This window comes from Hypanus sabinus, chromosome 10, assembly GCF_030144855.1.
Source record: "Hypanus sabinus isolate sHypSab1 chromosome 10, sHypSab1.hap1, whole genome shotgun sequence".
In the NCBI taxonomy this organism is placed as follows: domain Eukaryota; kingdom Metazoa; phylum Chordata; class Chondrichthyes; order Myliobatiformes; family Dasyatidae; genus Hypanus; species Hypanus sabinus.
Window position 1 is genome coordinate 125,640,781 of NC_082715.1, and position 13,834 is coordinate 125,654,614.

At 42.9% G+C, this 13,834-nt stretch overlaps 1 protein-coding gene across 7 annotated transcripts in view; it reads right to left on the bottom strand.

Annotated features, from left to right (window-relative positions):
- The window catches only part of acoxl (acyl-CoA oxidase-like), a 358,948-nt gene that overhangs the window by 77,634 nt on the left and 267,480 nt on the right, over window positions 1-13,834 (bottom strand). For all 7 annotated transcript variants that reach the window (XM_059982889.1, XM_059982890.1, XM_059982887.1 and 4 more), the window contains one exon: window positions 2,864-2,973. In XM_059982889.1, coding sequence (XP_059838872.1) covers window positions 2,864-2,973 — 110 coding nt within the window. The remainder of the gene's footprint in view (window positions 1-2,863; window positions 2,974-13,834) is intronic.

Consider the following 13,834-nt stretch of genomic DNA (forward strand, 5'->3'; position numbering starts at 1 on the left):
GGAATATATTGCTTGTCCTCCGTAGCCTTGGGGCCTACCCACGCAGCAGCAAGCACCTTCACCAGCAGTTCACCCGCATTTTCTGAAGGGCAACTCGGGGAGGATAATGAATGCTGGCTTTGGCAGAAATGTTCACTAACCACAAAGTGAATGAGAAAATCATTACTCTGAGAATGTAGAGGGAAGGTGTCCAATATATAGAAGAGAGAGGGAGGAGTGAAGCGGAGACAGGTAGCTAATAGGGGGAACCAGATGAGGTGGACATTTTGGGGTTGTGGAGCGATAATGGGCAGTAGAAGTGGAAGGGGGGTGATTTCAGACTGAGGCTTGTTGGTGATAGGTGGAAGAACAGAGAAGGAAAAAGAATAGACAGAGGGAACTGGGTGGCTGAGTGTAAGACAGAGGCTGCCAGATGATAGGTGGAACCTGATAAGGGGAGGGATGATTATCAGGTGGGGAAGGGGAGAGGAAAGATGAACCAAATAAGTTTTTACTTCAGATTCCAGGTTCAAGCAACTGAAGCCTCTTACATCTCAAGCCAAACAACTATCTTGAGCAAATGAGCATTAATTGAGGACAGAATGAAGAACAGTTACGAGGTACCCTCGATTCAATTACTGATGGCTTTCTCGTTCAAAATTTGATTGTAGAAACATGGATATTTTATGGCAGTGGAAAAGTTTATTTATCCCACTCTGTCTGCACCAGACAAGATAAGTAATTGTTTGGAGTCTTCAGAGTTTTCTTGAATGCCAGATCTTGGAGTAGAGTCTAATGTGTTACACTGCCAAACCAGGTACTCTTTAGATGAGGATTCCTGTCTCCACCTTCATTCAGCCTCTCATCAGTGGATGAAAATTATTTTCCGTCAGTTCTTCTCCAATCCTTTGAAGAGTCTCCTTAAATTTATGCCTGCTAGATACTGATCTCTTTATCATGGGTCTCCCTGCTTAATCTGACCTCAATAAAACGGGCAACATTCTACTGGGGATCGAAGAGCCCGACATTGGGTTGAAGTTCTCCCTGGCAGTGGGGTCCAGAACTTGGATCATATTTCCAAATGAAGGAATCTACTGCTCAAGAATGACCTGAAAAGTGAGTTGTCAGTTCATGGAACTCTCTGCTCATGTGGGCCGGGACATTTGAGCTCCTGAGTATTTTCAAATGACTTTTGCTAACCAAGGGAGTTAATGGATTAGCACAGGAAAGCAAAACTAGAGTAAAAATATCACCTATGGAGGTATTGAATAGCAGAGCAAGCACTACAGAATGAACAGCCTACTCCTAGTCCAATTTCTATTTTTACCTTATTTTATTATTCAGAGACACAGCATGGTAACAGACCCCTCTGACCCAGTGAGTACACGTGACCAATTAACCTACGATCCCATACATTGTTGGAATGCAGAAGGAATCCCGAGCACCCAAAGGAAACACGTACAGTCACAGGCAGAACATACAAACTCCTTACAGACAGCAGCGGAATTGAACCTGGGTCACCTGTACTGTATTTGTGTTACGCTAACCGCTATGCTATTGTGCTGCCTCCAATGTTCTAAGTTCTGGGGCTTCTCATAATTTTACATTTGGATTCAATGTGCCTTTAGCAACACAAAACGCTGTTGGAACTCAGCAAGTTAGACAGCATGTGGAAATGAATAGGTGGGCAATGTTTCGGGCCGAGACTCTTCTTCAGGACTGGAAAGGAAGGGGGAAGATGCCAGAATAGAAAGGTGGGAGGAGAGAAAGGACGATAGCTGGAAGGTGATAGGTGAAGCCAGGTGGGTTGGAAAGATAAAGGGCTGGAGAAGAAGTGCTGATAAGAGGGGAGAGTGGACCATTGGAGACAGGGAAAGAGGAGGGGCACCAGGGGGAGGTGATAGGAAGGTGAGAAGAGGGAAGAGGCCAGAGTGGGGGTAGAAGAAGAGGGGATGGGGAGGTAATATAAGGTGCAACTCCTCCACCCTGATGATGACTTCATTGTGGCATAAGAGGAAGCCAAGGACTGACATGTTGGGATGGGAATGGGAATTAAAATGTTTGGCTAACGGGAAGTTCCGCTTTTGGCGGATGGACAGCATCGACAGAGGCAAAAGTTGTCAGTCAGTGGGTCAAGCAGCATCTGTGGAGGTAAAAGTTGAGCTTTTCCAATGATGTGCTTTTGTCCCAGAATCCACACCTACAGTCACCTTTGTACAACACACAAGACAATAGTTCTTGTACTCAGTCACTATTTTTAGATCCTACAGGGTTTTACTTTCAAAATCAGAATCAGAATTAATATCACCGGCTTATGTCATGAAATTTGTTGTTTCACTTCAGCAGTCCATTGCATACTTAATAATAAAAACTTTAAATTACAGTAAGAGATAAATATAAAAAATAAATTAAATAAGTAGTGCCAAAAATAGTGAGGTTGTGCTCATGGTCAATTATCCATTCAGAAGTCTGATGACACAAGGGAAAAAGCTAGTCCTGAAACACTGAGTGTGGCTTTTCAGGCTCCTGTACCTCCTCCTTGATGAGAACAGGGCTGGGTGATGGGGGTCCTTAATGATGGATGTCACCAATCAGCTTGTCCTATGGGAAACTGTCAAACACCTCATCAAAGTCCACATAGATAACATTAATGAACTGTGGTCATGAGCACTGCCTGGTGGAGCAGGTTCGATGAGCCAAATGGTCTAATTCTGCTCCAATATCTTATGGTCTTGTTACTCTTCAAAATTCATGTTAAGTATGAAGAACATAAGGAAAATGTCCGGTTGGATGCCAATTGAAACAGACCCTTCTCAACTTAAATAGAAATCTAATGCAAATAAAATGAATCTCTTTCCTTTCCTGTAATTAAATAGAACGGTACCTGGTCCGTAAGCTATCAGTTGTGGCTGCAATCCAGTTTCTCAGCAATCCAGTAACTGGTCTTTCTTCGTACTGTCTTGCATACTGAGCTAAAAGTTCACGGACCACCACCTATGGATGAAATGCCAACATTTTTACTTGCAAATTAGGTTAAATTATCTCATCTTGAGGAAATGAAATAACCGTAATATGAAGCAGTGCTAAACACAAGGCCAGTGCCTGTGTTTGTACTGCATTTCCAGGTGCAGGGTGACTGGCAGTAACCTTTTTATTTTTTTAATATATTTTTTGAAATACAGCGCGGAATAGGCCCTTCAATCCCTTCAAGTCATACCGCCTAGCAATCCCTCAGTTTAATCTGAGTCTGATAATGGGATAATTTACAATGACCAATTAACTTACCAACCAGTACGTCTTTGGACTATGGCAGGAAATTGGAGCGCCCGGAGGAAACCCACGCAGTCACAGAGGGGAATGTACTAACTTCATACAGGCAGTTGCGGGAATTGCACCTGGGTCACCTGTACTGTAAAACGTTTTGCTAACCACTACGCTACTCTGCTGGCCAAAAATTCCACAGGTAAAACTAATGTCATAGAATTATGTAGCATGAAGAAAAGCTCTTTAGCCCCTCTTGTCCATTTTTTATGAACTGACCCTGTTTGCCTGCATTTGGTCCATATCCCTCTACTTCCTCTGGCAACTCACTCCACATACCCACCACCTTCTGTGTGAAGAGCTTGCCTTTCAGCTCTCTTTCAAATCATTCCCTTCTCACCTTAATCCTGTTCCCGCTAGTTTCATGTTCTTCTACCCAGGGAAACAGACAGTAACAATACAACTTATCCACATTCCTCTCAATTTTATAAAGCTCGATAAGGTCACTTCTCAATGTCCTACACTCCAAGAAGAATAGTCCCTTCCCTGTTCAGTTTCTCCTCATAACTCAAGCCCTCCATCCTGGTAACACCTTTTCAGTAATGCCTACAGGGAAACAAGTGAGAACCTGCCCTTATCCCAGAGTCTGGGTTTTTGATTCATGCGGTTTTGGATTATTCTGCAGGCTGTTTATTTAGGCTCACTGGAAACTTCTAAAACTCTAGTAAAGAGTTAAAGAAGTCTTCCATCTTGAGGTCTTCTGACATATTTCAAGCTATCACCTTCCGGTTCTATTCAAACACTACAGGGTGATGGGTGAAGAGATGCAGGAATGGGGTTATGGAGTACAGAAAGGCAGGAGGAAAGATGGCGACCCAAGATGAGTCAATACATTTCTGCTGGTCTGAAAGACAGACCCTTGAAATGCAGTGCCCAAGAGCATTAGGAGCTGTCCAGTCACGGTGGTAAAACTGCCCACGTGTGCAGAGAGAGCAGACAAGATGTGTGCTCTCTCTAACACTTTTTACTGCATTGCCAACGTCTGGTTTGATAGAGGCTTTGGCAGGGAATAGAGAATACAAGGTTCTCAGGTCTAATGTTTTGTCTTCTTAAGCTTTAAACTAAATGGTGTTGACTAATTGGATCTGAGAAGTGGTGAAGTTGAGGAAGCTATGTTTTATAAGGCGCTCCTATAATACTAAAGCTCAAATTTGTTCTTTGTTACACAGATTGGGATCCACTATATTCTTAATTAAATGCAGCAGTTTAACTAATAATAAACACAAGAAATTCTGCAGATGCTGGAAATCCAGAGCAACATGCACAAAATGCTGGAGGAACTCAGCAGGTCAGGCAGCTTTCATGGAAGTGAAAAAGCAGTTGGCGTTTCGGGCTGAGACCCTTCTTTGGGAATGAGAAAGAGGGCGGAAGATACCAGAGTAAAAAGATGGTGGGCGGGGGGCAGGAGAAGAGGACTAGCCAGAAGGTGATAGGTGAAACAACAAACATCAGAAGATCTGCAGATGCTGAAAATCCAGAGTAATACACACAAAATTCTGAAGGAACTCAGCAGGTCAGGTAGTATCTATGGAAAAGGTTTAACAGTCAGGCCAAGACCCTTCATCAGGACTGGAAAGGAAGAGGGGAGGTCAGATGGGGTAGGGGAGGAAGAAGTATTAGGTCGAAGGTGATGGGGAGGAGTGAAGTAATGAGCTGGAAAGTTCATTGGTGAATGAGATACAGGCTGGAGAAGGGCGAATCTGGTAAGAGAGGACAGAAGGCCATGGCAGAAAGGGAATAGGGAAGAGCCCCAAATGGAGGTGATGGGCAGGTAAGGAGATATGGTAAGAGAGGGAAACAGGAATGGGGTGGGGGGGGGGGTGAAGGCAATGACCAGAAGTTCATGAAATCAATGTTCGTGCCATCAGACTGGAGGAGGTGTTGCTCCACCAACCTGAGTGCGGCTTCATCATGGAAGTAGAGGAGGCCGTGGATTGGCATATCAGAACAGGAATGGGAAGTGGAATTGAAATGAATGGCTACTGGGAGATCCTGCTTTTTGTGGCAGATGGAGTGAAGGTGCTTGCTGAAGTGGTCTCCCAATCTACATCAGATCTCACTGAACACCAGATACAGTAGATGATCCCAACAGAGGTGAAGCCAGGTGGAAGGGAAAGGCACGAACAGCACACAAGACAAGTTTTTCACTGTATCTCACTACTTGTGACAATAGTAAACCAATTTCAATTCCAAACTATAGACTTCCTCAGGTAGCATAAGGGCAAAATGCAGGAAAATGTTTGCTGAACAAAAGAAAACTGGAATAGGGATAATGGGGGATATCAGTGACCTTAACAGTAAATGGGATATAGTTGGCATAGTGAGTGCAGATTTCCTCTAATGGAGGACATTTATCGGCCAGTACACAGCTAGCTCAACAATATGGTGTGCAATTCTGAATATAGTGTTAGTAAATAAAGCTGGGCAAGTAAAAGTTGTGTCATTGGGAGACCAAATATACTTTATTGCTTGTAATTCATTCGCCATTGTTATTAGATAGAGTAAAGATAAAAATGGAGGGACAGTTCCAGATTTTGGTAAGGCCTATTCTAATAGATTGAGAAGTGACATGCCAGAAGCAGAACACATCGGGGATCATGTTTAATGTAACTGTAGGAGGATTAAAGGTTAGACAAAGAAAGGTTTCCTTCACTTAGAATGTAGCAGAGGGTCTGGGATTCACTACTTCAAAGGATGGTCTAGACAAAGCCCTTCAGCACTCCATTAAAACGGGGAAGCTTCAGGAGCCATGACCTACAGGGATATGCTGAGAACTGCTGGAAGCAGGCATCGTACTTGCTTTCCTTCTTTTAACTGCTATTGGGACTGGAGAGCTTGAGCTATGAGGAGAGGCTGGGTAGGAAGGACCTTTCTCCCCCTGGAGTGTAATGGCTGAAGAATTGTTCTTATAGAGGTATAATGAATGCTCATAGTCTTTTCCCAGGATTGGGGAGTCTAAAACCAGAGGGGATAGATTTAAGACAAACGTCCAATGTGCAACAGGCAACAAATGAAAAACAAAAAACCTACTGTTTGGAATCAAATTACCTTGCCTGGTGTCTCAGGGCTGGGTGTGTCTGCAACTGCGCAAAACGCCTGCCCCTGGCACGTCTCCCTTGTCACCTTACCCACAATCCTCCCACGGCACTCTACCCTCAACATTCCCAACATCCTTTGCTCCTGCAAGATTTACAAGCTCTCCGTCCGCTCCGCGTTGACAAGTACGGTACTGTGCGAGAGGCTTTGGCACTCTAGCCATATATGTATGTGCCTCAGATTTTTGCACAGCACTGTAATTGCCCGTGGTTATTTACCTGCTCCATTTGGCTAAAGAAAAGGCTATCTCTCCTTAAACGTGGAGGTTTGGTCACTTCTGTACTGCAGCAGTGAGCAGCAAATTATAAGGAGGCAGGGATCAGTATCAATACCCTGGAATAATCCTGAGACTGAGACACTAAGATTGGCCATTGCCATAACCTTCATAGTGAACCATCCCAACACATCATGTGAGCTTACAATGTGAGGCTACAGGACAACATTGATTCGCTTAAAAATGAAATAGATCTATGTTCAACGCTGATAAAGTCACTGTAAACAAATACAATAGCAAATTGTATCTGCTCAAAAAAGCATTTTTTCTTTTGTAGTAACATTAAAAGTCTTAAGATGGCCAAAAGTACATGAAAATCTGACACTAAGCGACACAAAGACTTGTTAGAATAGAAGACCTGAAGCTTGGTCATAAATCTAGTAATGTCTTTAAAAAAAAGAGGCAGAAGTCAAAGAGGTTTGGTCTGTGAATTCCATGACATGGGGTTCAGCAATTGAAACCACTCATCTGAAACAATAGTCATTTCAAATCATTGACATGAAATCTTAATGCTGTTTCACTTTTCATAGATTCTGCCTGATGCTGACAGTTTACCGTCTGAAAACTGCTCTCGGCCAACACAAGCAAATGTGAATTTATCAGCGCAGCTTCCATGACATGTGATTTGATACATTCATTGTAAACAAATGGTGGAACCCATAACCCAATGAAAATTTAACCTAATCAGCCAACTCAGGATAAAGAGCTGTGGACTTCGGTTCCCCAAACCTTGTGAATAAAGCAGGGTCCACTTTCTGTTTTCCAGTTTAAGATGGTGCTGGTGAAATCCAGACACTACTTATTGGTGGCAAACAAAGCAAAGAAAACAACTAAGTACTTTATTAATAACACTCTTCGTTGTAGAGTTTATGAGGAACGATCACTGCTAACAATGGAATATTAGGCAAGGTTGGGGCGAACGGAGTAGAGGAAAGTCGGAGCACGAAGAGGCAGATTCGAGGCCCGCCTGCCTAAACCGAGACCAAAGTTTGATCGATCACCAGCCTGATTTGGAAAGGTGGGAAACAGGCCAAAACGTCCAGGCCCAAAGCGCATCGACGCAACAGGTCCCAGGTCCTAGTGTGAGAAACACCCCGATGTTTAGACAATTTAAATGCCAGTTAGATTGAAAAGGCAGGGTATCGGGACTAGAGGTGAGGGTGGGCTGCTTTTGCTAGCTGTTCCACAGACTTTATTCAGCTCTGCATTGAACTGACGCTAAGGCTGTGGCCTGCTCCAGGCTTCGTGTCTATAGACTCGTCGTTCTGAATGCTATTTGCTAACTTTTATTGTTTGCACAATTTGTTTTTTTTCACTCTGGTCATTGGAGTGTTTACCGCTTTTCCTTTTTTATGGGTTCCTTTGGGTTTGTTTTCTGGCTGCCTGCAAGGAGGTGAATCTTCAGGTTTGATAATAAATGTAATTTGAACTTGCAGCATTATAAATATTCATGAACTGATTGCCCTGAATTTGGCAGGAACACTGGTTGTCTTTCTCTGCCTTATCCCAGGATAGCCCTTGACCCACTGAAGTATCTTGCTGGTGATTCAGAATGGAGGGAATTTCCCTGACAGTATGACTCAGCTCCTCACTGCCCCAGCAGGTGGAACACGAAGAGGGACAAAAGAATGTTTTTTTAGCTTGCCATCTTCAAGGACACACAAAACAGGAAAGTCCCTACTAAAAACTTCTGGGCCCGAATAAGAACAGAAAGCTAAACCCTTCTGGGAAAATTAGATGTAAAGAATTTTTGAATGTGTTTCCGACACTAAAATGGACCTGGGTTTCAGATGATCCAGGACTGGGTCGTAAGCACGACACTTCTGACTAACTGAATAAAGCTGGAAGTGACCCCAAAATACTAGCAATCTTCCTCTGCCTTCCTTCCTGAAAATGCCCCCAGCCTGTTACTGACCACCTCGGTTTCTTTGCAGAGAAGAACCTGTGTTGTTTCAGAAAATATCAGTTAATTAAGTAGACATGTGTTTAAGCAAGAGAAATCATTTTTGATAAACCTTCTGGAGCTTATTGAGAATGCAAACATAGAAATGAAAAGGGGATACCATTGGATGCAGCGGAATTTCAGGATGGAGTTGATTAAGTTCTACGTAAATGTTAAGAAGACATTGAATGCAAAAGGTTTTAAACCCCAGCCAGAGGCCCCTTACAGTAATTAAACAGGAGGTTGGTGAAATCATACCCAGAATATATGATGCAGTTTTCACCTCCTTACCTGAGAATGAATGAAAGAGAGTTTAACCTGATTAATTCCTCATATGGTAGGACTGTTGCATGAGGAGGGACAGAGTTGGCTGGACCTGTATTTAATAGAATGTAGAGGGACAAGAGGAGGGCACAGTATTGTAGTTGTTAGCACAACGCTTTACTGTACAGGTGATCCAGCTTCAACTCCCACTGCTGCCTGTAAGAAGTTTGAACATCGCCCCCCCCCCCCCCCCCCCGGTTTCCTCCTACAGGCTAAAGACATACTGGTTGGTAGGTTAATTGGTCATTGTAAATTGCCATGTGATCAGGCAAGGGTTAAATTGGGAGATTACTGGGTGGCATGGCCTGAAGGACCTATTCACGCCATATCCCAATCAATAAACACATTTCAACTGAATATACAAAATGCTGAAAGGGTTAATGAGGCTGAATATTTTTTTCCTGGATTGGAGTAGAGTGGGGATAGGTTGGTCTAAAACCAGTGGGCCAATCTCAGGATCCTTTAATTTATTTAGGACTGTGATGAGGAGAAATGGTTTCACTAAGCAGTTAGTTAATCCTGAAGTTCTTTGTTACAAATACCACATCACTGAATATATTTAAGAAAGAGATACATATATTCTCAGGCACAAAAGTCAACAAAGGGTAAAAGGTGAGGGCAGCAATATAATATTGAAACAGAGGATCAGGCAAGAATGCAATAAATGGTAGAATACATTTGAAGGGTTGAATGGCCTCAAGGGCTGAGGGGCATCTAAGAAATGTTGTAAAACAGAAACTTCCTGATTCACTGACTTGGAGAGGAAAGTCATACATCTTCTCAATTCAATTTGTGCAACTCAATCTTCAATGTCCATCTGAACAAGTAGATACCTGTATAGTTATTCTGCTGGGACAGAAGTTCCTCATTGCTCTTCTAAAGAGACTGAACATGCCAATGTTCTGAGCAAAACACACCCAAACTGTTGGAGGAACTCAGTGAGTCATGCAACATCTGAGGAGGCAAACAGATAGTCGACGTTTTGGGGTTGAGTCTCTATGTCAGTATGGGACAACCTTAGACAATCTTTTCTACAGTCCAGTATACCACCAACTTCAATGTTCTCTGCAAACTTACTAGTCATGCCACTTATGTTCTTATCCAAATTGATAATACTGCATATATGAAAAACAACTCTAGAACAAGCACCAATCATGAGGGTCACTACCGAGGCCACCAATCCTAAAACCAACCCTCCTTCCACCAACTTTTGGTCTCCTTCCGCCAAACCTATCATGTCTCCAATTGTTTAGCTCACCCTGAATCCATGCTTTAAACTTCTATTCTTCTATCTACTAAAGGATAATGTAACTTCTGAGATTTACCCAGGAAGTAGGTCAATCTATATGAGAATTCAGGAGGAATTCTAAGCAAACATTACAGGAAAAAGAAACTTCATCTTTTTCTGGTTTTCCCACAAACCTACTTTAATTCAATGCCGAGAATCATTTGTGGCAACAGCATGGGTTGAGTCACTCACCCTCCCTTGTTGTTGGAAGTGTCTAGAGCAGGGGTCGGCAACCTGCGGCTCCCGAGCCATTTGTGGCTCTTTCACCTCTGTGCTGCGGCTCCCTGTGGCTTTGGGAAATAATTGGTCAGTATTTAATTAAAATGTATTTTATGTTAGTTTGTTAGCTTTTGAAATGTAATTCTAAATTTGAAGATTATGGTGATCTTGTACGATCTAAGTGTGGCGACACATTTCCTCACAATTAGCCAGCATTCTGGCTAAGGGAGATAGCCTACGCGGGTTTGTGAGTACGCGTCTTTTGCAGCATCTGCGTCCATGGGGGCTGGGTTGAGGGAGGCTTAAAAGCAAGGCTGTTTAGTTCGAATAAAGTTACCTTTGACTGCAGTCTTTATTTTAGCGCTGCGTGTAGCGCTACACCGCTACAACGTGTTTTTTATCGCTATTAATATACATCACCACTGCCAATGCCTGACACCCGCCAGTGCGCGCTTTCTTTTAATTCTTCGATCCAAGGTAGGCTACCTATGTAGTAACCTTCAACCCAACGTCTTTTTTTCCGAGTTCAAAATGTTTTTGTTGCATGCAGAAATGTAATTTCGTTTTCTCTGCAGGAGTTCATCAATTTCAAAAATGCAACACATTATAGTTTGTTTATACATAGCATAAAGGCAAAAAAAACCCGTTGTATGCAGTGTTATTTCATTCTGTGGCTCCCAGTGTTTTCTTTTCTGTGGGAAATGGGTCCATATTGGCTCTTTTAGTGGTAAACGTTGCCGACCCCTGGTCTAGAGTTTGGACAGATCCTGCCCCTAATCACACAGCTGAACTATGATTTGTCTGATGTGATGCTATAAATGTTTACCAACTTCCTTTCATCCTTTGGGACAGTCAGTATTGCATAATGTGAATAGTCAATGCGCAATGCTCATGACTTGAACCAGATTCCTTTTGATGAGGAATAAACACTCCATCCACAATTTAGTTCAAAGTAAATTTATTATTAAAAGTATGCACCACCTACTGCCCTGAGATTCATTTTTTGCAGGCATTTGCAGTAGAACAAAGAAGTGCAATAGAATCAATTAAAAATAACACACAAAGATTGAAAAACAGCCAATGAGTAAAAGAAAACTGTGCAAATACAAAAAGAAAAATTAAATAACAATAAATACATAAATAGATTTATCCTTCTCCTGTATGCTTCCTCATTGCCATCTGAGATTCTGCCATTGGCAAATTTACAGATCCCATTTGATCCATACCTAGCTACACATTCATGAGAGCAGAGAGAGTTGATCAGTAGGCTAGGCACACATCCTTGAGGTGCGTCCCTGTTGTCAATGATAAGGTGGTGTTATTACCGACCTCCACTGACTGTGGTCTCCCAATGTGGAAGGTGAGGGTCCAGTTGACGAGGGAAATACAGATGCCTGGGTTTTGAAGCTTGGTTAAGAGTACTGAGGGAATAATGGTGCTGAACGGCAAGCTATAATCAAGGAAAGGTGGAACAGTGTATGCCTTATCACAAACAAGAGAAAATCTGCAGATGCTGTAAATCCAAGCAGCACACACAAAATGCTGGAGGAACTCAGCAAGCCAGGCAGTATCTGCGGAAAAGAGTAAACAGTCGACGTTTTGGAACAAAACCCTTCATCAGGACTCATGTCCTGATCTCGGTCCAAAACATTGACTGTCCACTCTTTTCCAAGGGTGCTGCCTAGCCTGTTGAGTTCCTCCAGCATCTTGTGTGTGTTGATGTATGTCTTACTGCTGTCTAGGTGCTCCAAAGCAGCGTTGAGAGCCAGAGAGATTGTATTTGCTGTATTGTACCGGTAGGCAAACTGCAGGGGGTCTAGGGTAATTCTCTCGAAGCACTTCGTTACGGTAGATGTGAATGCTGCTGAGTGATAGTCAGATATAGCTCACCCTGCTCTTCTTGAGCACTGGAACAAAAGCTGCTCATTTGTAGCAGGTACAAACACATCTCGCCCAACCTCTCGTTGTCCCAGATCACATTTTACACTTTCAGGAAAGCTCACCAATGCCTCTACTTTCGGAGGAGGCTGAAGAGAGCTGGACTATGCACAACAGAGAGTTTCCCAACAAGCTGCTTCACTGCTCGGTACGGAAACTGCACCACGGCGGACAGGAGGGCTCCACAACGGGTAGCAAAACTACCCAACGTATCACTGCCACCAGCCTACCCACCATCAAGTTCAAGTTTATTGCCATTCACTTGTACACATGCACACTGGCAAACAGAACAAGCTGAACAACACACACACACGAAGTAACATTACAAATAATAAGGTGCATTTGCGACACAAGTCAAAAAGAAAACATTTAACATGCCTGGGGCTTCATGCACGATGAGAGTTGGGTGTTGGCAGAGAATTCAAATGTCTAACTGCTCGGGGAAGAAGCTATTTCACATCCCAACAGTTCTTGCCTTAATAATACCATACCTCCTGCCTGATGGTGGGAGGTCAAAGAGATTTTTGGATGATGGGAAAGATCTTTGACAATGCTAAGGGCCCTGCGTACGCAATGCTTCTGATAAATATCACTGACTGCTGGAAAATGATGATGGTCTCAATTCTTGCAATGCTTTCCAGGGACTTGTGGTCAGATAACTTACAATTCCCGTGCCTGATACTGATCCAGCTGCTGACGGCATCTCGATGGTACTCCTGTAAAAATTGGTTTGAATGGGGTTGGAATGGAGGAGCCTCACTCGCCTCAATTTCCTCAGGAAGTGGAAACGCTGCTGTGCTTTCTTGACCAAACAGATGGCGTTGAGGGACCAGGTGGCATCGTCCATTATGCGCACTCCCAGAAACTTAGATGGACATAGGTGTATTCAGAAAGATGCCGGAAAAGGACCTGTAACATCATGAAAGATCCCACCCACCCTGTTTATCCAACTCTCATCAGTGACGAGTCTATGTAGCATTCACGGCTGGAATATTAGATTCAAATATAGATACTTTTCCCAAGAGGTAAGGCTGATCCAACACCTTCACCTACTAACTCGCTCCTCCACACACCCACCACCACTATTTTATTAGTTCCTGTCAGAATCACCATATGTACAGACATTCGTGTGCCTACTGCACTTGATGGACATACGATCAAACCATTATATGTATATAAGCTATCTTATGTACTTAAATTTTTGTTGTTTTTTTAAAAATTAATTGTGTTATTTATCTTATTGTGCTTTATTTTTGTGTGGCATAGGATCCAGAGTAACAATTATTTTGTTCTCCTTTACACTTGTGTACTGGAAATGACATCAAACAATCTTGAATCTTGAACCACAGAATACAACAAGAGAGATTGAAGATGTCCTTCTACACTCCAGTCAGCTGGTAAGCACGGGTTAGCCTGAAACGTCGACTGTTTAATTAATCTCCACAGATGCTGC